The following is a 26,639-nucleotide window of genomic DNA, read 5'->3' on the forward strand; positions in this document are numbered from 1 at the left end:
TGTTTTGCAAGGTTATGGGTCTGTAATCAGATACGTCATTTTTATCACCTTTTTTGAAAATAGGAACTATATTGACCTGCTTAAAGTGCTTAGGATACTTCCCCAGCCTGAGAGACAAGTTGAAGATCCGCAGTATCTATAGCTTCGAGGTATCCCCAAATTCTGCCACCATGGGTGTAGGGTTCCTGGATATAGGCTAGATCTATTTACTATTCATCCTTAACCATCTTTAGCTGGTCAACCACTCTGTGTGCTCTCTGGGAATTTAGCTGAAGGAATTTCAAGGTATGATTATAGGTTATGGATTACTACTTATTATTATGCATTATATCCATAATCAACCTTTTGTTTGTACTGCATTTAGGCTCAGGCATTTAAGATCCATTACTGAATGATTAAAGGCAAGTTTCTGTAATCTTACAATTGAGGCATTTTGCTTGAGTTTTTTTTTTTTTTTTTTTTTTTTTTTTTTTGGAAGTACAGGCAACCCACGGTGCTTCTACAACAGTGGTTCCTAAACTATTGAGATCTACGGACCCTTTCAAAAATAATTCATGGACCCCTTCAAATATCAAAAAAAGTTTGTAGACCTGTGTGTGTGTGTGTGTGTGTGTGTGTGTGTGTGTGTGTGTGTGTGTGTGTGTGTGTGTGTGTGAGTGTGTGAGGTTGACCACTGCTTCGTGGACTCCTGGAACTAGTCTACGGATCCCCAGTTTGGGAAATGTGTTGTAGAACACAGTCTTGATAAAATGGGGAAATCCTTGCACAACACTTATATGTCATGGTTTCACTCTGGCACGGTTAGAGAATTGTGGCAACCTCACATAACATGGTATTTTTGTGGTGGGGGAAGTCTGCTGTTATGTTGGATGTAATTTTTCAACATTTCCATTCGTTTATGTGAATCCCGCTTTTGGCTCCCTAATTGTCACTCAAAAACAAGTATTGGGAAATCCCTGCATTAGGTTTGGTTGTACTATTGATATTCTTCCTGATGAGGTAGAACATGCATTGAAGAAAATGAAGAATCAGAAAGCCCCGGGGGAAGATGAAGTTACTGTAGAGTTGTTAAAATTGGGAAGAAGAGACGTAACACAAAAACTGGCAAGGCTCTTCACAAAGTGCATTCGAAAAGGTGTGACGCCTAAGCAGTGGAATAATGCAATCATAGTTTTGCTGCATAAGAAAGGAGATAAATCAGAAATTGGAAATTATAGACGAATTAGCTTGTTATCCCACATCTACAAGTTGTTCACAAGGGTCATTACTAACAGATTAGAAAGAATACTTGATGAGAATCAACCGAAAGAGCAAGCTGGCTTTAGGACAGAATTCTCAACTATGGATAACCTTCATGTAATATCACAACTAATGGAGAAAGCAAATGAATATAAAACACCATTATGCGTGGCATTTGTGGATTTTGAAAAGGCATTTGACTCCATACAGCATAAGGCAATGTTTCGGGCACTGGAAAGACAAGGTATAGATACCCCATATATTATGATTTTGAAGAAAATATATGAGAGTACTACCTCCTTTATTAGACTAGACAAAGAAAGTAGGAAATTACTGCTGCCCTTGAGGAAGCTTTCAGAAGATTAGCCTGGTCGCAGAAAGGAGTCATTGTGAACGGAGAGTACCTAAACCATTTACGATTTGCAGATGACATTGTGGTCATAAGCCACGATCCCAAAGAATTAGAGGAAAATTTTAATCAGTTGTGCACAGTTAGTAAGGATTTTGGACAAAAGATGAATATAGCTAAAACAAAAGTAATGATAAACAGGTATGCCACAGAAAGGGACATAATGATTGAAGGAGCAGTAATTGAAAAGGTGGACTCATATACTTATCTTGGACAAATTATTAGCTGTAATAATGATAAATGGCTGGAAGTCAAGAGAAGAATAAATTTTGGATGGATAGCATTCAGGAAATATAGTCACATACTGAAGAACAATATCCCAGTTTCTGAAATGTAAAATAATGAACCAATGTATACTCTCCACCATGACTTATGGAAGTGAAACTTGGGCACACACCTTGAGAACTACACAGCAAAGAATGGAACGAATGATATTGGGAATCAGACTGTTAGATAAGAAGAGAAACACATGTATTAGGCAGCAAACTCAAGTAAAGGACATTCTTATCAAAACTAAAGAACTAAAATGGTGTTGGGCAGAACACATAGCTCGAAGACATGATGACAGATGGACTAAGAAAATAACAGAATGGCCCAAGAGGAGCTAGAAGAAAACCTGGAAGACAATGGCAGAGATGGATAGATGAAATTCATGAGTTTGTGGGTAGTAAATGGATGGCCAGTGCTCAAAACAGAAGGAACTGGACAGTTGCTGGAGAGGCCTTCATCCTGCAGTGGATTGAAAATGGCTGATGATGATGATGTACTATTGAACTTGTGGAAAAATCTAGATTTCAAAAGTTTTATTACTATTGTATAACATGTCAGGCCATCAGAAAGAATTAAATGTTGGAGTAATGCTCCTGCCACTTAGTACAACTTCTTTAATTAGATCAAGGCATTATATATACCTTTGAAACTCATTACATCAGAAAATTGTTACAATAGATTTTGGAAAAAATTGATTCCTGGTTGAATTGATTATGGAAAATTGAAGTGATGGAGGCATGGAAACATTTTTCAGATGTGGACTGTATCGGAATCATTAGCATTAGTAGAGGCATATGATGCAAGAAAGCAAGCTTATGCAGCATCAGCCAAAAAAAAAAAAAAAAAAAATCCCTTCACTTCACCCTTCGGTTCATTCCAAATACCTGTCCAGCTGAGCTTTAAATTTATTTAGGCTATCAACTTCCACAACAAGGGATGGAAGTCTGTTCCACCAACCAACTACCCGCTGGCTAAAGGCAAATTTCCGCACATCTATCCTACATCTGTCTTTCCTCAATTTCAATTTATGCCCTCTCAGGTGATTATTCTGAGCAAGAGGCAGTATCCCGTCAGCATTGAGCATGCTCAAACCATTCAAGGCTTTGTACACCTCTAGCAGATCACCTCGTCGGTGCCTAGTCTCCAGACGCTGTAATTTGCAAAACTTAAGCCTTTCTTGTAAGAGCAACCCTTCGTTCCATTCTCTAACCTTGTTGCCCTTCTCTGTACTCGTTCCAGCAGCTCTACATCCTTCTTGAAATAAGGCCTCCAGACCTGTATACAGTACTCAAGGTGCGGCCTGACCATTGCCTTATACGAGGAAATTATCACCTCCCTATCCCTGCTAGAAAAATTCCTGTATATCATTGATAAGACAACATGAGCTGCTCTTGCAGCCCATCTGCACTGCTGAGAGAACTTCATATCTGCCTGCACAATTACCCCCAGGTCCTTCTCATTCTCTACCACTGTCAGTGTAGTACCACAGAGTTGATACGTTGCTCTGGGGTTGCTGTTTCCCATACGTAGTACTTTACATTTGTCAATGTTAAACTTCATTTGTCACCTCTCAGCTCATCTGCTCAACCTTTCCAGATCCTGTTGCAGCAGCATAGCATCAGTAGCGTCCTTAACAACCCTGCCAACCTTTGTATTGTCTGAAAACTTGGACATTAAGCTTGATATACCATCATCAATATTATTTATAAATACAGAAAACAACAATGGACCCAACACTGAACCCTGAGGGACTCCACTAATAAAATTAGTCCATTAATTGAGCAGTGTCCATTAATTACCACTCTGTCTTCTGCCACTCAACCATCGCTTTATCCATAGCAACAATTTGCCACACTGCTCCAATTTGTGCAGCAGTCTTCCATGTGCAACAGTATCAAAAGCCTTTCTAATATCCAAATATATAATATCAAAGTTATTCGCTGCATCCAATTCTTTTGTGACTACATCATAGTATCCAATCAAATTGGTCAGGCAAGACCTTCCCTTAACAAAACCATGCTGTGTCTGAGCTATAACTGAATTCTTGTCAAGATGATCCTGCAGTGCTTCTTTAACCAGTGCTTCCATTAATTTTCCTGGAACAGAAGTTAAACTCACAGGTCTATAATTACTTGTGTCAGCCTTTGATCCTCCTTTGTGAATTGGGGTTACATTTGCACATCTCCAGTCTGTGGGTACCTCCCCTGAGTCCAAGGAAGCTCTCATAATTATGGCTAATGGATTGCTTACTTCCTTTGCTGCCTCCTTTAATATAACTGGATAGATCCCATCCACCCCAGGTGCCTTTCTTGTATTTATCTTCAACAATTTCTCCTCCGCTTTACTCTCAATTATTACAAGATCATCTAGCTCACTGCCAGTGTTTACTTCATCCATGGTATTCCCCTTCCTGAATAACTCCTCATGTGTGAATGTAGATGCAAAATATTGATTTAGTTTGTTAGCTACCTGAGCCGGATCATGAACGGTTGAACCATCGATATAACATGGACCAATCTGATTCATCCCCTTGCTTCTAGAGTTTACATAAGTAAAGAACTCCTTGCTGTTTTTCTTTGCATCCCTTGCCAAAGATTTCTCGTAATCTGCCTTCGCCTGCCAAACCTCCTTTGTAACTTGGTTACAGATCAACTTATGTCTATCATAGGCTTCTGTATCACATGTTAATTTATATGTATCCCATGCATTTTTCTTCTCTGCCATATGTCTCATTAGTTCATCTGACATCCATTTAGGCCTGAACCTTGAACAATATTTCTTAGTTGGTATATAAAGCCTAGTTGTTTCCAAGATAAGTTCTTTGAATGTTTCCCATTTTGAGTTTGCTGTTGGTAACATCATCAGTTGGTCCCACTGTATAGAATTTAAATACTGTCTCAGACCATCGTAGTTGCCTTTACGAAAGCAATAACCCTTCCCTTTACCCCTAATGGTAGTTACCTCCTTGAGTAAATCCCATTTCAGCACACTGTGATCACTGCCACCTAGTGGTTCCTGTATCTGCAGATTCTTAATGCATGAAGAATCACTACTGATAATGAAATCAAGAGTATTGCTCCCTCTAGTTGCCTCCCGAACATGCTGATTTATAAAACAATCATCCAATAAATCCACAAAAGCCTTGCTAGTGTGTGAGTGACCAACCCACAAATTACAGTCAATATCTGGGAAATTAAAATCCCCCATTATAAGACTCTCTGATTTACTGGCCCACTCTATTTTCCCGTACAGTTTCTTATTATACTCATCAGAGTCATTAGGTCTATAGCACACTCCTACTCTCAATTTTGATCTCCCAATGCTAATGTCACGCCAAACTGACTTGACACTGCACTGTCCAGTGATGTCAACTGGCTTCACTTCCTTGGATTTTGTGTATCTTAACTAATAGCATAACCCCTCCTCCCTTCCTATCCTTTCTGTAGACATTGTACTCCCCAAATTCCAGTTCTGCATTACTTATATCTGTGTGACACCATGTCTCTGATATCCCAACAATATCCGCCTTTGATGCTTTGAGCAATACATCAAATTCATCAAATTTATTTACCAAACTCCTAGCATTGGTGTACATGCAAGTATATATGCACCTGTTCTTTTTCTTAGCTACCCTAACACAACCCATGTGTTTACTTGTACCGCAATGACTCCCAGCAGTCTCTGAAATATGCTGCATCTTATTTTCCAAGCTGCTGCTCATTCCTATAGAAGCAGTGCAAGAATCACTTTCATCTCTGCCAGTGGCTACTGTTAATCTATTAGTCTGTGTATTCCCCCCCCCCAATCTAGCAGTTTTCCGACCCACCTAACACCGCCTCGATAGCATCAGCAAACATTCTTGCACCCTTTCTATTTAAGTGTATCCCATCCCTGTAGAGGCAGTCTCTTCTGTCAACAAGTACAGACCAGGCTGAAAAAAATTTACCCCTTGAGCCTTGCACAATCTTTCCAGGGCCAAATTGATTGACAGGGCTCTCATCATATACTCCCTCCTTCGTGTCTGGGCAGAATTGCTGACACTTTAAAATTCAACCCTAATTCACAGCTTTTGTTTTTTCAACAGTGACCTGTACTTGTTAAGTAATTCCGCCGGTCTCCTACTCTTAATATCATTAGTGCCTACGTGTACAACTGTATCACCTTTTGTGCCCTTGAATCAAAGCTTTATTGCTCAAAGAAGTAAAACTGTCAACATTAAATGCAAGTTGGAAAAATGTAAAAGAGAATGTAAGATTTTGCAATGGCCACACCTGTCATTTTCATTGCACGTGTGGGAGGTGTGTGCAAATAATAAATGCCATGTTCTGGGTGATAGTTCAGTTGGAAAAATGTAGCCAGAGTCAGTTCATTCAGGAAATATGGTTGAATCAACAGAAAACGGAATCCATGCGATAGTAGAACTTGCTATATTGGTAGAATGGAAGGCTTTGATGATATGACTACTGAAGCCCTCATGGGTAGCACAGTTGGTAGAATTGCTGTTATCCCCACACTGGATGGAAAAGATCTAAGTTTGAATCCTTCCAATGACGGGAGGAATTTTTATAGGACTTTTTCACAACGTGGCTGATTAGTCGGTCTCAGGCGAGGGTAGCATGGTTTTTTCCTCCCAGAAACTCAAGTTTTTAGCCCAGAAAAATAGAAAATTGACCTCAGAACACACAGAGCAACATAGCCTTAGTCGCCAATGTTCCTAAAAAAAAAAGATATGATTACTGAAGACATTCAAGAATTACTGGTAGAAAAAGAGGCTGGCGAAGCGGATTTCCTGGAAATGGCATCAGAGGCAAATCAAATCAATTCAGAGGATGATAGACGATGAAATTACTAAGATCTATCAAGCAAAAGCAAACAAACCCAGATTAATGATTTTTTAAAGAGAGCAGAAGATACATGAAATCTAGAATGGTGTATTTTTGTCAGTTTTGTTAACATTTTGTTAACGAAATGGTGTATTTTTGTTAGCTCTTGGAACGTAACCCACCTTTTTATACTGGTTCTTAGTTACACAAGATTTTATAGGAACCTAACTACTGTGTTATAAAGAGTTACCTGTATGATAATGTCCATGGATTTTGCAATGGCCACACCTGTCATTTTCATTGCACGTGTGGGAGGTGTGTGCAAATAATAAATGCCATGTTCTGGGTGATAGTTCAGCCCAATTACAACTCTGAGTCAATTTTGACTTGGGTCTATATTTCAGGAGAAATTCTGAGCTTAATTGTTCTTCTATTATGTGTTCCTTCAAGTTTTTCTCATACATTTCAGATAAAATATCTACTTACTCTCAGATTTATCAACATCAAAGATGAGAATATAAAAACCTCTGGTTTTAGGTTTATTCAGCCTTCAAGCCAAGGTCTATAACCAAGCAGGTTTGTTCTTATTTTTTCTATATCTTCAGTCATAGCAATTTCTATAATTATTCCTGTAATCCTAATCTTTCTAAATCCTTTGATTTTTACATTTTTGAACTGTTCTTCCAACTTCTTGATAATTGCCTGTTTGATGACTTCTCTTGAATCAAGCTTACTTCCCTCTGATGGTCTAAAGATTATAACATTGTTGTCTTTTTCTTGTTTTGTTAGCATTTCTTTTTCCTTAAAGTCAACTAACTCTTTTGGGTTCATTGATTGGCTTTAAGGACTTAAGAATACAACTGAGTCTGCTATCTCTGTTGTTCCCACTCATTTTCCTTAGTCTCAAACTTTACCTTAACCTTGTTTTCGATATGCAAATCAATTACAATTCATTCTAATCCTGTCCTGTTTTTAATGATCTTCTGTCTAGTGGTTGCAGTTATTCTTAATATCTGGGTGGTTATTAATTCCAGTGCAGAACCAGCTGCCTGGAGAATTGCTTCATGTTCCTGTTATGTGTTTTGTTCTCTTGGATCTTGGAAATGTCCCCCAACTTCTGGAGATACTGTTCGTAAATGCATTTTAATCCCTCTAGTTTTACTGGATGTAGGTCCAGATCTTTCCTCTTCTTTATCTGAAGGTGCTTGGGATTGGGTATTAACATGTTTCATTCATTTTAATTGATCAGGAGGATTCAGATCCTGTACTTTGTTTTTTGTTCCTGATCCTGCACTTTGTTTGTAAATTCACGAGTCTTTGAAAAAGAGTCGTAAATGCAGTGTACAAAAATAGCAAATACCTCATCAAAAGTAACCTTCCTTCAGAGGTTGCATATATAGTTGCAGCAACCATCGTTTTCGGCACAGCTGTTGTAAAGATCATCATCATCGGCCATTTTCAATCCACTGCAGGATGAAGGCCTCTCCAGCAACTTTCCAGTTCCTTCTGTTTGTGCAATGGCCATCTATTTACTGCCCATGAACTCTTACATTTCATCTGTCCATCTCCATTGTTGTCTTCCAGGTTTTCTCAGGGTGTTAGAGAATGGGTAATTTGCAATCAAATATGAAGCTTTCTGAGCAGTGCAGACAGTCTACCAGAGTAGCTCATGGTGTCTTGTCAATAATATGCAAAAATTTTTCTAGCAGAGATAAGGTGATTATCCCCTTGTATAAGGCAGTGGTCAGACAACACCTTGAGTACTGTATACAGGTCTGGAGGCCTCATTTTAGGAAGGATGTAGAGTTTCTTGAGCACGTACAGAGAAGAGCAACGAGAATGGTGAATGGAACAAAGGGTTGCTCATACAAAGAAAGGCTTAAGCTCTGCAAATTGCAGTGTCTGGAGACTAGGCACTTGCGAGGTGATCTGATTGAGATGTATAAAGCCTTGAATGGTTTCAGCAAGCTCAGTGTTGATGGGATTCTTCCTCTTGCCCAGATTAGTCACCTGAGGGGACATAAATTCAAAAATTGAGGAAAGAAAGTTGTAGAATAGCTGTGCAGAAATTTGCTTTTAGCTAGTGGATGGTTAATTGGTGGAACAAACTTCCATCTGTCGTAGAAGTTGACAGCTTAAATAAATTCAAGGCAGAACTAGATAAACATCTGGAGCGAGTGAATGGGTGAAATGAGATGGGTGTTTTTTTTTTTTTTTTTTTCTTTGGCTGATGCTGTATAAGTTTGCTTTCTTGCATCGTATGCCCCTGCTAATGTTCCAACATCATTATCACAGCAAGAATGAATTTACCTCTTTTGTGACTGTTAAACCCTATCTTCCCTCCCCAAACTAGCAGTTTTTCACCCACCAACACTGCCTTAATAGCATCAGGAAATATTTTTGGTCTCCCTTTTGTTTAAGTGTATTTCATTCCCAAGACACTCTCATTTTAAAATGTTAACAAGTACAGACCATGCTGAAAAAAATTATCCCCAGCCACCAAAACTTTCAGTCTCTCCACATAAGGCTCTCATCTTGTACTCCTTCCTATCATGTCTTGACAAAATACCAGCCACTTTCAAATTTAATCCTAAATCTCAGTTTTTTTTTCTCAACATTGCCTATACCTGTTAACTAAATCCACAGATCATCTGTTTATAATTAATATGCGATCTTTGGGATTACTGACTAATGCTATTTGTAATAATGTTAGTTATTTCATGGCTCATCTGTGATTAACAGAGTAAACAGATTGTAGTAATTCATTGATTGTGCATTTAGTAAATTTCTAACAAAAATGAACTCTTCAAAGCTAAAGCACTTATTAATTTTTGTTTTCTGTATGTCCACCGTATGGTGTGTTCATTACTTGACAGTTCACTATCACTAAACAGAATGCCCAGCACTTAGGCTACAGAATATGGATAACCTATGTGATATGAGAAAATGTATAATTATTGCCAGATTTCTATTTGTCTGATTTGGGATGTCATGACACACGTTTCTAAAAGAGCCAGATAAGTAGAGTTGTTTCATGTGGGTGGGTGGATAGACAGGTGAACATATGTAAAACACATAATAGGTGTTTTACACATTTTCAAATTCACCTAATGACTGCAGCACCACTAATTTGAAACAACACATGATCAAACAACAAATTTTACAATGAAACCACACCACCTTTTGATGTAACTGTAGCTGCAAAAATGATAGCCAGTTCAGTTAGTGCATTAGGGTTACTTTGTTGCAGCATAACTCATCTCATTACTCCTTAACATTAGTAATTGAGAGAATTTGATTCATACATACAGTATTTAACCTTTACAAATAAATTCTCTACGTTATAAATGAAAATAACAAAGCAGTGCAGTTTTATAGCATTATATTTACATAAATTTGTAAGATAATAGATTTGTGGATTATTTTTCTCTGTATGTTTATTGTTTTATACTATCTCGTTTATTTCTGATACATTAGCTCCAGTATTAAAGAGCTGCCACTATAGTAATCATCTAGTAACTTAAGAACATCGTTTTTGAATTTCAGCTTAGTAATTTTTCCTTTTTAAATATTATTATATGTTCATTAATATATAAAACTAACTTAGTACTTTTGTTTTATGCTGTTTTGAGGATGGCATTTTTCTTGTAGATACCATACAGTAGATGTGAGTGTGGCTGTAAGTACAGATGCAGGCTTGATTACCCCTATCATATTTGGAGCTGAAAGAAAAGTGAGTATTCAGCAGTTGCTTTGTTGATTTATTTTCATCCATTTCAACTGATATATAAAAATAGCACATTGCAATCAAGAAATAAGTATGGCCAGTCTCTGAAAGGTTAACTGGGACTTTACTATTAAAAAAACTTTAAGATATTAATAATAAAAGATGAAGCCTATTATGTTCAGTGGTAGTTAGTCATTTTCAGTGGAAATGGGTTAACATGAAATAATGACAGGCATTTTTGATTAAACATTTTAATGCTAAAATTGACATTTACTTTTTAAAATTTTGTAAATACAGTTCCACATGCAGTTTAATTTCTTCACAGGAAAAACATACATGTGGATAAATAAATGTTCTAAAAACAATCCTCTTGAGTTTGTCACAGACATTCTCTCAGATATGCCAGACAAGCTGTACTTGCTACCTGGGAGTCTAAAATGCTGATGGAACTGATATTCGGGTGACACTCAAGTCAAGTGGACCCAATTTCGGCGAAGTCCGGACGGTCTGTGACAGCCAAATCCTCTGCTTGCACCTTCACGATGGTGGGACCGTTAGTAATCCTGGGTATAACCTCCATGCACAAGCACATGGTGGGTGACCACCCAGGTGTGAACCAACGTAAGCAGGGGTCGAGGTGTGGCGCCCACACCACATGGAGGAACGCAGCCCCTCTATGTTACCAGGCAGTACTAGGTGGTAGATGACTCTCATCAACTGGTGAAATACCACCACTTTGCTTATTGGAGGCTTGAAGTGGTGGAACCCATGTTTAGTCTCTAGAGCTAAGTTCCGGTCAACCCTTCCCTATCTCTTCCATCATGCAGTATGATTGATGACTTTTGAGGTTACGATGAACGTCGTGGCGAGATCCAATATTCCTTACATTTCGAGGGTACAGCTCTAAAACGGTTTACGCAGGCCAGCCGCTAGTTAGTACACCGGACCGAACCTATTGATAACTCTCTAGGAGGCTTCCGGTTCAGCTAGTGTATAATCTTGCTACCTCTACTCTGCCAAATAATGACTGGAGGGAGTCCGAGTAGTGTGTATGCGGGGAGCATTGTCGAGGCCACGTTATGTCAAGGATCTGGGTATATTCTTACCACATGTACGCCATATCCAAAAATTTCATTACTTCATACAGCATGTCCCACCCACTTTTTCTTACTATTGAATACACCATGAATTGTCAAACTAATAGAGCAAGCTTATCTGCGAAAAGATCTAAACCTCCCAAGGACTTCCTAATTCATTTCACAAATATACGTGGCCTCAATTCTAATCTCAACGATGTCCATTTCCACTTGCAGTCTGCCAAACCACATGTACTTTTTCTGACAGAATCTCAGTTATCGGTTGATTCAACTACTGCTCATCTCAGATGCCCAAATTATTCGCTGTATGATTCCTTTCGCCTCAAAGGTGGTACTTGTGCATATGTCCGTTCTGATATTCCCTGTCAGAGACTTGGCAATTTGGAATCTCTTCTCTTTGATCTTCTCTGGCTTAAAATCTCTCTACCTCATTGTGTCAAATTCATCTGTTGTCTCTACCGTTCTCCCAACTCCACTAATCACTTGGAGCTCTTTGACTTCCTCTCGTTGCAACTTGACTTTCTCCAGTCCAACTTTCCTAACAGTGAGGTAATTTTCCTTGGTGATTTTAATCTTCACAACTCCAGCTGGCTTCCATTTTCTAGTCACACCGACCCAGCAGGTCAGGATGCTGAGGCTTTTGCAATTACTAATGACCTAGCACAGATTGTTCATTTACCTACAAGAATACCGGACAATCCTAATCATACAGCCAATATGCTTGATCATACAGCCAATAAGTTGTTTGTGAGAAAAAGTCTCACAAACAACCCTTCTAAGTACACGGTCGAAGTGAGAGGTCCTTTAGGCACTTCAGATCACAACTTGGTGATTGTCTCTTCTCCAATGGAACCTTTATCTCATGGCTATTCCCAACCTCGTGTTGTTTGGCATTACAAGAATGCAAAATGGGATGACCTGCGTGACTTCTTTTCTTCTTTTCCTTGGTCGGATTACTGTTTCAAAACTTCTGATGTCAACGTTTGCTCAGATCGTGTCAGTGAAATTATTCTTGCAGGAATGGAATCCTTTATCCCACACTCCACTTTAAAATCTCATCCTTTATCTAAACCTTGGTTTTTTAAAAATGTGCTAAGGCTGTTCAAGAGAAGAATGTTGCATATCGTAATTGGCTTGTTTCTAATTCTTTAGTTTCATTTTCTGCCTACACCAAAGCTCGCAACAATTGTAAAGCAGTTATTAATCAGTCCAAACTAGAGTTTGAACAGGCTAAGAGTAGAAAACTTGATTCTTGCCCTAATAGTAGCCGAGCATTCTGGTCTCTTGCCAAAGCTATTGGCCGCAACTTTTGCCCATCTCTGCTTCCACCTCTGTCCAAACCAGATGGTTCTGTTGTCACTTCAGCCAAGGATAAAGCTGACCTGCTAGCATCCCATTTTTCTTCCAGCTCATGTATTAATGAACTTGGTAAAACACCTCCCACCATTTCCAACACGGTCCATTCAATGCCTCCTGTGGTCTTCCGTCAAAAGGATATCAGAAGGATTTTGATGAATCTTGATGCTAAGAAAGCTCCAGGTCCTCATGGTATTTCTCCACTTGTTCTCAAAATCTGTGCTCCTGAACTTACTCCTATTCTTTGCCGCCTTTTTTCACTTTCTTATTCCAAAGGTGTTTTTCCTTCTGCTTGGAAATTTGCTCATATCCAGCCAGTTCCTAAAAAGGGTGACAAATCCCTTCCATCCAATTATCGTCTCATTGCAATTACTTCTACTCTTTTCTAAAGTAATGGAGAAATCAATTAACCGCCACCTCTTAAACTACCTAGAAATCTTCCGTCTGATCAACGATCACCAGTATGGATTCCGCCAGTGTCGATCCACTTATGATATCCTGGCTTATGTTACCCATTTATGGACTACTTCAATGGAAAGGTTCGGTGAAACACAAGTAGTTGCTCTTGACATCTCAAAGGCTTTTGATCGTGTTTCGCATAAAGGTCTTCTAAACAAGCTTCCATCTTATGGTTTGCCAACTGTTTTTAGTAATTGGTTATCCAGTTTTCTCTCTGATCGCTCACTGAGGGTGATGGTAGATGGCTCTCTGTCTTCTAACTTCTCCACTAATGCCGGTGTCCCCCAAGGTTCAGTTCTTTCCCCCACTCTTTTCCTCTTGTATATCAATGACCTTCTTCCATTGACTGGAAATCCTATCCATAGTTTTGCCGATGATAGCACATTGAATTCAGCTTTCCGTTTTGAGAAATCTTGTACTGCTCAATCAGCTTCAACTTCTCGAAAATCTGCTACCAATTCCTTAAATGCCGATCTTCAGGTAATTCTCCAGTGGGGCAAAGACAACTTAGTTGATTTCAACCCTTCTAAAACTCAGTCTTGTCTTATATCTCGGTTTTCTCTTTCGCTCTCGGCGTTACTTTTCTTCCAAACAGCTGCTCACTCTGTATAAATCGCAAATCCGCCCTGCCATGGAATATTGTTCCCACATTTGGGGTGGTGCCCCCAAAACCTCTCTCAGGCTTCTTGATTCCATTCAGAAGAGGGCAGTTAGGTTAATTAATGACTCATCTCTAACAGAGTCTCTCCACTCGCTTTCTCATAGACGCACTGTTTCTGTTGCTTGCCGCCTTTACAGATACTTCCATGGGCACTGTTCTTCTGAATTGGCTTCTATAATTCCCGCTCTCTCTTTCAAAACAGTCCAAACACATGCCGCCACTAGCCAACATCCATTTACTGTCCAACTTCAAACCCACAGAACCAACTTTTCATCTTCCTCATTTATTCATTCAACTGCCGTTTTCTGGAACAACCTTCCTTCATACGTATTTCCTGAAAATTACAATCTACAGAAGTTCATGTCCAATGTCAACAAATATCTTCTTTCGTCTTCTCAACCTCCAACCCAAGCACGGTACTAAGTACTATAGGTTCTAATACCTCTCGTGTTTGGGGTTCACATAAAAAAAAAAAAAAAAAAAAAAAAATTGCATTTATTGAAGCGAAAAGCAGTGGTTGTTGACTTAGCATTAGCATTAGTAGAGGCATTTGATGCAAGAAAGCAAGTTATGCAGCATCAGCCAAAAAAAAAAAAAATAAAATAAATAAATAAATAAAAAATAACCACTTCCACTTCACCCCTCTGTTCGTTCGAAATATCTGTCGAGCTGAGTCTTAAACTTATTTAGGCTATCAACTTCCACGACAAGGGATGGAAGTCTATTCCAGCAACCAACCAACCACCCGCTGGCTAAAGGCAAATTTCCTCATGTCTATCCTACATCTGTCTTTTCTCAATTTGAATTTATGCCCTCTCAGGTGATTATTGTGAGCAAGAGGAAGAATCCCATCGGCATTGAGCATGCTCAAACCATTCAAGGCTTTATACACCTGTATCAGATCACCTCGCCGGTTCCTAGTCTCCAGACACTGTGATTTGCAAAACTTAAGCCTTTCTTCATAAGAGCACCCCTTTGTTCCATTCACTAATCTTGTTGCCCTTCTTTGTACTCGTTCCAGCATCTCTACATCCTTCTTGAAATGAGGCCTCCAGACCTGTATACAGTACTCTAGGTGTGGTCTGACCATTGCCTTATACAAGGGAATAATCACCTCCTTATCCCTGCTATAAAAATTTCTATATATCATCGACAATACACCATGAGCAACTCTTGCAGCCCGTCTGCACTGCTCAGAGAACTTCATATCTGCCTGCACAACCACCCCCAGGTCCCTTTCATTCTCTACCACTGTCAGTGTAGTACCACAGAGTTGATACGTTGCTCTGGGGTTGCTGTTTCCCATATGTAGTACTTTACATTTGTCAATGTTAAACTTCATTTGCCACCTCTCAGCCCATCTGCTCAACCTTTCCAGATCCTGTTGCAGTAGCATAGTGTCGGTAGTGTCCTTGACAACCCTGCCAACCGTCGTATTGTTTGCAAACTTGGACATTAAGCTTGATATACCATCATCAATATCATTTATAAATACAGAAAACAATAATGGACCCAATACTTGAAACCTGAGAGACTCTATTAATAACATTAGTCCACGACGAGCAGTGTCCATTGATTACCACCCCTTTATCCATAGCAGCAATTTGCCTCCAGTGCCACACTGCTCCAATTTGTGCAGCAGTCTTCCATGTGCAACAGTATCAAAAGCCTTTCTAAGATCCAAGTATATAATATCAAAGTTATTCCCTGCATCCAGTTCTTTTGTGACTGCATCATAGTATCCAATCAAATTGGTCAGGCAAGACTTCCCCTTAACAAAACCATGCTGTGTCTGAACTATAACTGAAGCCTTGTCTAGTTGATCCTGCAGTGCTTCTTTAACCAGTGCCTCCATTAATTTTCCATGAACAGAAGTTAAACTAACAGGTCTATAATTACTTGTGTCGCCCTTTGATCCTCCTACGTGAATTGGGGTCAGATTTGCACATCTCCAGTCCATGGGTACTTCCCCTGAGTCCAAGGAAGTTCTCATAATTATGGCTAAGGGTTTGCTTACTTCCTTTGCTGCCTCCTTTAATATAACTGGATAGATCCCATCCACCCCCAGGTGCCTTTCTTGTATTTATCTTCAACAATTTCTCCTCCACTTTACTCTCAGTTATTACAAGATTCTCTAGCTTACTGCCAGATTTGAATACACCTCTGGCATTCCCCTTGCTGAATAACTCCTCATATGTGAATGTCGATGCAAAATATCCATTTAGTTTGTTAGCTACCTGAGCAGGATCATCAACAGTTGACCCATCGATATCAAGTGGACCAATCTGATTCAGCCCCCCTTCTTTCTAGAGTTTACATAAGTAAAGAACTCTTTGCTGTTTTTCTTTGCATCCCTTGCCAAAGATTTCTCGTAATCTGCCTTCCCCTGCCTAACCTCCTTTGTAACTTGGTTACAGATCAACTTGTATCTATCATAGGCTTCTGTGTCACGTGTTAAATTTGTATGTATCCCATTTATTTTTCTTCTCTGCCAAATGTCCCATTAGTTCATCTGACATCCACTTAGGCCAAAACCTTGAACAATATTTCTTAGTTGGTATGTAAAGCCTAGTAGCTTCCAAGATAATACTGTCTCAGTCCATCGTAGTCGCCTTTACGAAAGCAATAACCCTTCCCTTTACCCCTAATGGTAGTTACCTCTTTGAGTAAATCCCACTTCAGCACACTGTGATCACTGCTACCTAGTGGTTCATTTACCTGCAGATTCTTAATGCATGAAGAATCACTACTGATAATGAAATCAAGAGTATTACTCCCTCTAGTTGCCTCCCGAACATGCTGATGTAGAAAACAATCATCCAATAAATCCACAAAAGCCTTGCTAGTGCATGAGTGACCAGCCCCCAAATTCCAGTCAATATCTGGGAAATTAAAATCCCCCATTATAAGACTCTCTGATTTACTGGCCCACTCTATTTCCCCGTACAGTTTCTTATTATACTGATCAGAGTCTTTAGGCCTATAGCACACTCCTACTCTCAATTTTGATCTCCCAATGCTTATGTCACACCAAACTGATTCGACACTGCACTGTCCAGCAATGTCGACTGGCTTCACTTCCCTGGATTTTATGTATTTCTTAACTAATAGCATAACCTCTCCTCCATTCCTACCCTGTCTGTCCTTTCTGTAGACATTGTACTCCCCAAATTCCAGTTCTGCATTCCTTATATCTGTGTGACGCCACGTCTCTGAAATCCCCACAATATCCGCCTTTGATGCTTTGAGCAATACATCAAATTCATCAAATTTATTTACCAAACTCCTAGCATTGGTGTACACGCAAGTATACATGCACCTGTTCTTTTTCTTAGCTACCCTAACACAGCCTATGTGTTTATTTGTACCCCAATGATTCCCAGCAGTCTCTGAAATATCCTGCATCTTATTTTCCAGGCTGCAGCTCATTCCAATAGAAGCAGTACAAGAATCACTTTCACCTCTGCCAGTGGCTACTGTTAATCTATTAGTCCTTGTATCCCCCAATCTAGCAGTTTTCCGACCCACCTAACACTGCCTCGATAGCATCAGGAAACATTCTTGCACCCTTTCTATTTAAGTGTATCCCATCCCTGTAGAAACAGTCTCTCCTGTTAACAAGTACAGACCAGGCTGAAAAAAATTCTACCTCTTGAGCCTTGCACAATCCTTCCAGGGCCGAATTGATCGACAGGGCTCTATCATATACTCCCTCCTATCGTGTCTGGTCAGAATTGCAGACACTTTCAAATTCAGCCCTAATTCATGGCTTTTTTTCAACCGTGACCTGTACTTGTTAAGTAATTCCGCCGGTCTCCTACTCTTAATATCATTAGTGCCAACGTGTACAACTATATCACCTTTTGTGCCCTTAAAAGATGATATCCGCTCTACAACGTTATCAACCTTTGCCCCTGGCAGACATACCCCAGTCCTGTTCCACCTATCCTTTTTACAAAGCACGTTTCCCGTTTCCGTGATAATAGAGTCACCGACAACTACTAGTTCCTTTGGGACCAGCGCATTCTGCCTTGGGTGCTGCCGCTGTGTTGCGTGATGACCAAGTGCAAGCTCTGAGATTGGTGTGGGCAGCTGAGAGCTTGATGGGTTCCTCACTTTTAATCCTTCGAGGGCATCCACCCTGTCCTTCAAGCTCTCATATAGGCTCATAACAATGCTGAGTTGTCGCCTGATTTCCTTACACTCCTTGCATCGTGCACACACAAAGACATCCCCCATGGCAGTATCATGTCCCGTACCTGACTGCTCCACAAGCATCAAGCAAGTAGTGCATTTTAATAGGCTGTGATTCAGAGGGCAACTGCCCCCCCTCAGTTCTCCCCTGAGCCACAGCACTCCCATTAGCTTGAGCCTTTTGCTTTGCTGCTCTGGTCAGAGTCATGATTTCGATTTAATTTCAATAAAATTTCAATTTCAGTACAAAATTAAAACCCTAAACTTATATCTCAATACAGTTATAATGCTATATTTATGTTTCAGTATCGAGTGTTATCTACGAAATCCCTTTATATAACTTCCATATCAAGTTAAGTATTAAATATTTATTTTTTACTAATTATTTATGTTACGTAACCCAAGTCATTATATGTATAGTTAAAAGTACAATTTAATTGACAATGAAGTTCAACAAGATTAATTATCTGATTAATTGACAATATTATGTACTATACTATACTATATTAAGCTTATGCTATCTGTTTCAAGATATTTTGTATCGCGTAACAATGGCGGCTATTTACGAACGGTAAACACGTGGATTTGATACCCTTTCTGATACTAAGTAATACCTACAAAATCTCTATCTAAGTTACTTTAATCTAAGTATCGTAAATAAGAATATAAAACTACTCTAGAAAATAAGTTAATATGCCAATTTAAGCTAATAAAACAGAAAATAAATCAGAAAAAACTTCTCTGTTCCAGGAGCGGCAAAAATGTACATCTGCACAGGCTATTCTCGTTCTCGTTCCCCGTTTACAGTTTACATTCCAGTAACTGAACAATTTGTGCCAATATTAGATGATGTTTCAAATCCCTTGTGAAAGTTGGAAATATGTACACCCTGGTACATATTTTCAATAAAATCATTGAAATAGTAGGATCCTGATCAGGAACATGTATTTTGTCTGTCCAGGCCCTAAGTGCAGAGATCCCAAGCAGCCACAAGATTTCAGGCCTATTGCCATCAGCTGTGGATTCCTTAAGATATTTGAAAAAGCAGTTCAGCCCTTCATTGCAGACCACTATTTCAGTCACTGGCCCCAGTACCTCCATACCATGATTAAGGGGAGATCTACAAATAGCAACCTTTTGGACACCCTTATCAGAATCCAGGAAGCCCTCAATGACAGGACACAGTTTGATGTTATTTTATTTTTTTTTATATATTAAAGCAGCCTATGATAAAATAGATATAACAGCTCAAATCACCATTCTACAGCATTACTTCAACATTACAGGAAATACTCTCAGCCAAATTAAGTCAATCTGGAGCATAGACATCTCATCATCTCACATCGTAGCTTCCGGACAACATGCACTACTAATAGGGGTATCCCGCAAGGGGGAGTCCTATCATCAACCCTATTTGCCTCAGTGCCAGAGCCCTTCCTGGCATCCCAAACTAATTTCCAGTCATACACTGATGACCTGAAATTCTACATTATATTACATCTAACAAAAAACAGGTTCTTACCACTACTCTGCAAGCAAATAAAAAAATCCATCAACTTGAACAATTTCTGGCCTCAATTGGTTTACAGATTAAGAACCAAGCAAAGACAGCCCAAATGTTATTCACCTGGAAGAAGTCACACAATAATATCAATGTTACCATCAGTGGATCACCCATTAAAAAAAGTTAAAACATACAAGGATCTGAGGATGAGGGTCTAACATTCCAGCCACACCTGAACGCTAAAGCAAAAATGTATTCTGCTGTGGGCAATCTGCCAGGAAACTAATGGGGAGACATCATGCTAAATTGGTCAAGAAATACGTCCTTCGATGTTTCTACCCCATTCCTCTTTATGCAGCAACTATTTGGTCATTGGTCCCTACAACACACTTCAACAAGTTCTTCAGATCCCGAATAATGGTTCCTGAAATGGCTCAACTGGTGGACTGGCAATACACTATTTCTAGGGTCGAACTCTACACCAGTCTCGAAGTTACACTATGGAAACGACAAATTGTGGCAGTTAACCTTCTTGCACTGGCCAGACTAATCACGGGACGACTTGACACCGCTGATATCAGTGATTAATAAAAACCCCACATATTGCCAGAAAAAGTCAAGTGAGCACAAGGCTCCCACAGAGTATCAGTTTCAGCAACCTCACAGGCCAATATCTTTCTTTTACAGAAGATTTAGGAGAAGGCCAGTTAGCCTGCCTCCCTAAAATCCACTCATTCACACCTTCTCGATGGTAAGCCCTGTTACACCACTTAGGTAGCAACAAACGTGTAGAGTGGTTCTCTTCAAGATGCCTGGTCAGCATGAAGACGAAAAGACCAAACCCTCCAGCATTTGCCAGCACGACGAAACAAATGGCCCTCAGTCCCAAGCAGCTTTCACTCCCAATCTCACGGCAGCGAGAGGATCAGAGTGGAAGCAGAGGGTGCTAATAATCTCTCAGTATGACCAGGCTGCCATGCACTGAAACTGAACTTGGCCTGTTACAACGTAAGATTGCCCATCGGTGAAGACAGGATATTAGAGCTGGAAAAGGAACTGAAAATGTGAATTGAAATATCATCAGTTTGGCTGAAAGATTTAGGAGAATTGTACACCGATGGAAACAGTGGAAGGAGCGAAGGTGGAGTTGGGTTTCTGGTCCATAAAGATATAAAAAACATTTTGGAATTCAAAAGTACATCACCAGGGGTGTCAAGACTAATATTCAAGATTTCTAAGAGGTATAAGCTAAAGGTTATAATGATTTATGCACAAACATTGGGCCATGATGATGAAGAGGTTGAAGAAATGTACACTGAAATTGAGAGTCTTCTAAATGAGCAGAAAACCCACTACACTATTATTATGGGGACTTCAATGCTAAGGTTGGAAAAAGACAAAACAGTGCAGAAAGGGGAACTATAGGAAATTTTGGGATTGGTGAAAGAAATGAAAGAGGTGAAAGAGTTGTGGAATTTGCAGAATCTCAAGGATTGTCAGTAATGAACACTTTTTTCAAGAAAAGGGTGAACAGAAAGTGGACATGGAAGAGACCAAATGGATTAACAACTAATGAAATCGACTTCATCCTCACTAACAGAAGATATATCGTGAATGATGTTACCGTCCTGAATAAGGTAAATGTGGAAGTGATCACAGAATGGTAAGATGTACACTTGATATAGATGTTAGGAAAGGAAAAAACTGACTCAAGTAAATAATACGAAGGTCTTTGAGATAACAGAATTGGAGAAAACACAGTTTGTACTGCAATGTAAGAACAAGTTTGAGCTTCTGCAGACTGCTCAGGACCAAGATATCGACGAGGAATATTACGACTTTCTGAAGGTGATAAAGCCCAAGAAACCTATAGAGAAAAAGAAATCCAAAGAAGAAAAATTAGTCAAGAAACACTTATGATGAACCGAAGGCGACAAATGAAGAGCAAGATAAACACTGACAAGGAGAAAATTGAGTATACTGAGTTATGCAAAGCCATTAGAAAGACACTCAGAGAGGACATAAGAAGAGTTAACACAAGAAAGTAGAACAAGCATTAAGAGAAAACAAAGGACTTAAATCAGCAGCCATGAGCAGTAATACAGAAAGACAAATGAAACTGAAGAACAGTGATGGTGTACTTATAAACAGCAGAGAAGGCATAATTCAAATAGCAGAAGACTACTATAGAGAATTATATAAGGAGCAAGAGAATGATGCCAGCAGTGGGGAAGATGTATCGCAAATTAGCAACACATACGACATACCCGATATTCTTCCTGATGAGGTAGAACATGCGTTGAAGAAAATGAAGAATCAGAAAGCCCCGGGGAAGATGAAGTTACTGTAGAGTTGTTAAAATTGTGAGGAAAACACAAAAACTGGCAAGGCTCTTCACAAAATGCATTAGAAAAGTTGTGACACCTAAGAAGTGGAATAATGCAATCATAGTTTTGCTGCATAAGAAAGGAGATAAATTGGAAATTATAGACCAATTAGCTTGTTATCCCCCATCTACAAGTTGTTCACAAGGGTCATTACTAACAGATTAGCAAGAATACTTGATCAGAATCAACCGAAAGAGCAAGCTGGCTTTAGGACAGGATTCTCAACTATGGATCACCTTCACGTAATATCACAGCTAATGGAGAAAGCAAATGAATATAAAACACCATTATTTCTGGCATTTGTGGATTATGAAAAGGCATTTGACTCCATACAGCATAAGGCAATGTTTCGGGGACTGGAAAGACAAGGCATAGATACCCCATATATTATGGTTTTGAAGAAAATATATGAGAGTGCTACCTCCTTTATTAGACTAGACAAAGACAGTAGCAAATTTAAAATCGAGAAAGGAGTTCGACAAGGAGACACAATATCTCCGAAGCTGTTTACTGCTGCCCTTGAGGAAGCTTTCAGAAGATTAGACTGGTCGCAGAAAGAAGTTAATGTGAATGGAGAGTACCTAAACCATTGGAGAGTACCTAAACCATTTACGATTTGCAGATGACATTGTGGTCATAAGCCAAGATCCAAAAGAATTAGAGGAAAATCTTAATCAGTCATGCACTGTTAGTAAGGATTTTGGACTAAAGATGAATATAGCAAAAACAAAAGTAATGATAAACAGGTATGCCACAGAAAGGGACATAATGATTGAAGGAGCAATAATTGAAAAGGTGGACTCATATACTTATCTTGGACAAATTATTAGCTGTAATAATGATAAATGGCTGAAAGACAAGAGAAGAATAAATTTTGGATACATAGCATTCAGGAAATATAGTCACATACTGAAGAGCAATATCCTAGTTTGTCTGAAACGTAAAACAATGAACCAATGTATACTCCCCACCATGACTTATGGAAGTGAAACTTGGGCACTCACCAAAAGAATGGAAGAGAAGCTGAGAACTACACAGCAAAGAATGGAACGAATTATATTGTGAATCAGACTGTTAGATAAAAAGACATGGATTAGGCAGCAAACTCAAGTAAAGGACATTCTTATCAAAACTAAAGAACTAAAATGGTCTTGGGCAGGACACATAGCTCGAAGACATAATGACAGATGGATGGACTAAGAAAATAACAGAATGGTACCCAAGAGGAGCTAAAAGAAAACCTGGAAGACAATGGCAGAGATGGATAGATGAAATTCATGAGTTTGTGGGTAGTAGTAGTAGTGGCATGTGATGCAAGAAAGCAAATGTATGAGCTTATGCAGCATCAGCCAAAAAAAAAAATCACACCATTCCCTCCAAATGCCTGTCCAGTTCCTCCTTAAATTTATTCAACCTATCAACTTCCACAACGACAGATGGAAGTTTGTTCCAGCAATTAACCACCCGCTGGCTAAAGGAAAATTTCCGCACATCTATTCTACATCTGTCCTTTCTTAATTTGAATTTATGCCCCCTTAGGTACGTAATCTGATGGGATCCTTCCATCTGAAGTGGAAGGATTCCATCAGAATTCAGCGTGCTCAACCCATTCAAGGCCTTATATACCTCAATCAGATCACCGCGCAGGTGCCTAGTCTCCAGCCACTGCAATTTGCAGAACTTAAGCCTCTCTTGGTAAGAGGATCCCTTCATTCCCCTCACCAATCTTGTTGCCCTTCTCTGTACACGCTCAAGTAAATCTACATCCTTCCTAAAATGAGGCCTCCAGACCTGTACGCAATACTCAAGCCGTGGCCTGACCATTGCCTTATACAGAGGGATAATCACCTCCTTTTCCCTGCTAGCAAAATTCCTATATATCATTGACAAAACCCCATGACCTGCCCTGGCAGCCTGTCTGCATTGCTCAGAGAACTTCATATCTGCCTGCACAATTACTCTCAGGTCTTTTTCATTTTCTACCACTTTAAGTGTAGTACCACACAGTTGGTACGTTTCTCTGGGGTTACTTCTATCCATATGTAGTACTTTGCATTTGTCAAGGTTAAACTTCAGTTGCCACTTCTTAGCCCATCTGCCCAAATTATCTAGATCCTGTTGCAGTAGCACACTGCCATTACTGTCATTAACAATCCTGCCAACCTTTGTATCATATGCAAACTTCGACATTAAGCCTGATATACCTTCATCAATATCATTGATAAATATACAAACAACAGTGGACCTAACACCGAACCCTGTGGGACTCCACTAATAACATTAGTCCAAGAAGAGCAGCACCCATTAATTACCAGCCTCTGTCTTCTAGCACTTAACCATCCTTTTATCCATTGTAGCAACTTACCCTTAATACCATTCTGCTCCAATTTGTACAATAGTCTTCCATGCGCAACAGTGTCAAAAGCTTTCCTGAAATCCAAATATATGATATCAAAATTATTTTTCACATCCAGTTCCTTTGTAACCACATCATAATATCCTATCAAATTTGTCAGACAAGACTTTCCCTTAACAAACCCATGCTGTGTCTGAATTATTGCTGCAGTCTTGTCTAGATGATCCTGCAATGCATCTTTAACCAGTGACTGCATTATTTTACCCGGAACAGAAGTTAAACTAACTGGTGTGTATTTACATACCAGTGCAATTTGTGCAATGCACAAATTGCACAAAACAGAAAGAACTGGAAAATTTCTGGAGTGTGCTTCATCCTGCAGTGGATTGAAAATGGTGATGATGATTCCATGATACAATTTTATCACCGTCTTTTTATATTGTGTAATTTACATAATGCTTTCAGTCACTCGAAATTTTGTGAAAGGTTTGATGGGTCTGGGTTCAAGTTAGAGCTTTCGACTGCAATCCCAGCGCATCTGATCATTCCTGTGCTAGGAGTGATGAATACATTAAATTATTTTAAAGAAGTTTTTATGCATTTTAAATCGGTCTTTCATGGAGAGTACAGTATAGAAGTCATCCTATGAAGAAGCACTGAGGTAAAGTTTTTTTTTTTTTTTATTTTTAAATAAATCTTTTATGTGCTTTAATCATTCAGTCCGAGCCAATTAAGTAAAGAAATGTGATGTGCAAGTGTTTCTGTTATGGTGGGGACGGTTGTTTATACTTTGGCATGATAACCCCTATCATGATCAGCCATTTTCAATCCACTGCAGGATGAAGGCCTCTCCAGCAACTTTCCAGTTCCTTCTGTTTTGAGCACTGGCCATCCATTTACTACCCAAAAACTCATGAATTTCATCTATCCATCTCTGCCGTTGTCTTCCAGGTTTTCTTCTAGCTCCTCTTGGGTACCATTCTGTTATTTTCTTAGTCCATCTGTCATCATGTCTTCGAGCTATGTGACCTGCCCAAGACCATTTTAGTTCTTTAGTTTTGATAAGAATGTCCTTTACTTGAGTTTGCTGCCTAATCCATGTGTTTCTCTTCTTATCTAATAGTCTGATTCCCAATATAATTCGTTCCATTCTTCGCTGTGTAGTTCTTAGCTTCTCTTCCATTCTTTTGGTGAGTGCCCAAGTTTCACTTCCATAAGTCATGGTGGGGAGTATACATTGATTCATTATTTTACGTTTCAGACAAACTGGGATATTGCTCTTCGTATGTGACTATATTTCCTGAATGCTATCCATCCAAAATTTATTCTTCTCTTGACTTCCAGCCATTTATCATTATTACAGCTAATAACTTGTCCCAGATAAGTATATGACTCCACCATTTCAATTACTGCTCCTTCAATCATTATTTCCCTTTCCGTAGCATACTTGTTCATCATTACTTTTGTTTTAGCCATATTCATCTTTAGTCCAAAATCCTTACTAACTGTGCATAACTGATTAAGATTTTCCTCTAATTCTTTGGGATCATGGCTTATGACCACAATGTCATCTGAAAATCGTAAATGGTTTAGGTACTCTCCGTTAACATTGACTCCTTTCTGCGACCAGTCTAATCTTCTGAAAGCTTCCTCAAGGGCAGCAGTAAACAGCTTCGGAGATATTTTGTCTCCTTGTCGAACTCCTTTCTCGATTTTAAATTTGCTACTGTCTTTGTCTAGTCTAATAAAGGGGGTAGCACTCTCATATATTTTCTTCAAAATCATAATATATGGGGTATCTATGCCTTGTCTTTCCAGTGCCCGAAACATTGCCTTATGCTGTATGGAGTCAAATGCCTTTTCATAATCCACAAATGCCAGGCATAATGGTGTTTTTTTTATTCATTTGCTTTCTCCATGCTTCTTGATTAGACCGGGGTTCGAGCCCGTCACCACCAAATACGGAGGATGCGGAAAGGTCAGGGAATGATCACCGCATATCCCGGAGCAATATGGCCTTAGTTGCTAATGCTCCTAAAAACCAAACCAACAGCTTTCTCCATTAGCTGTGATATTACGTGAAGGTGATCCATAGTTGAGAATCCTGTCCTGAAGCCAGCTTGCTCTTTCGGTTGATTCTCATGAAGTATTCTTTCT

The 26,639-nt window shown here is 39.3% G+C and overlaps 1 protein-coding gene across 2 annotated transcripts in view; it reads left to right on the forward strand.

Moving 5' to 3' along the window:
- Positions 1 to 26,639, forward strand: part of muc (dihydrolipoamide S-acetyltransferase muc) — a 210,016-nt gene that overhangs the window by 109,755 nt on the left and 73,622 nt on the right. For both annotated transcript variants that reach the window (XR_016547649.1, XM_090385408.1), the window contains exon 8: positions 10,393 to 10,474. Coding sequence is in view for 1 of the 2 variants with exons in the window: in XM_090385408.1 (XP_090241534.1) it covers positions 10,393 to 10,474 (82 nt within the window). In the remaining variant the exon portion in view is untranslated. The remainder of the gene's footprint in view (positions 1 to 10,392; positions 10,475 to 26,639) is intronic.

The sequence above is a fragment of the Mastigoproctus giganteus genome, chromosome 11 (assembly GCF_048544385.1).
Source record: "Mastigoproctus giganteus isolate SK-2022 chromosome 11, ASM4854438v1, whole genome shotgun sequence".
NCBI classification, from domain to species: Eukaryota; Metazoa; Arthropoda; class Arachnida; order Uropygi; family Thelyphonidae; genus Mastigoproctus; species Mastigoproctus giganteus.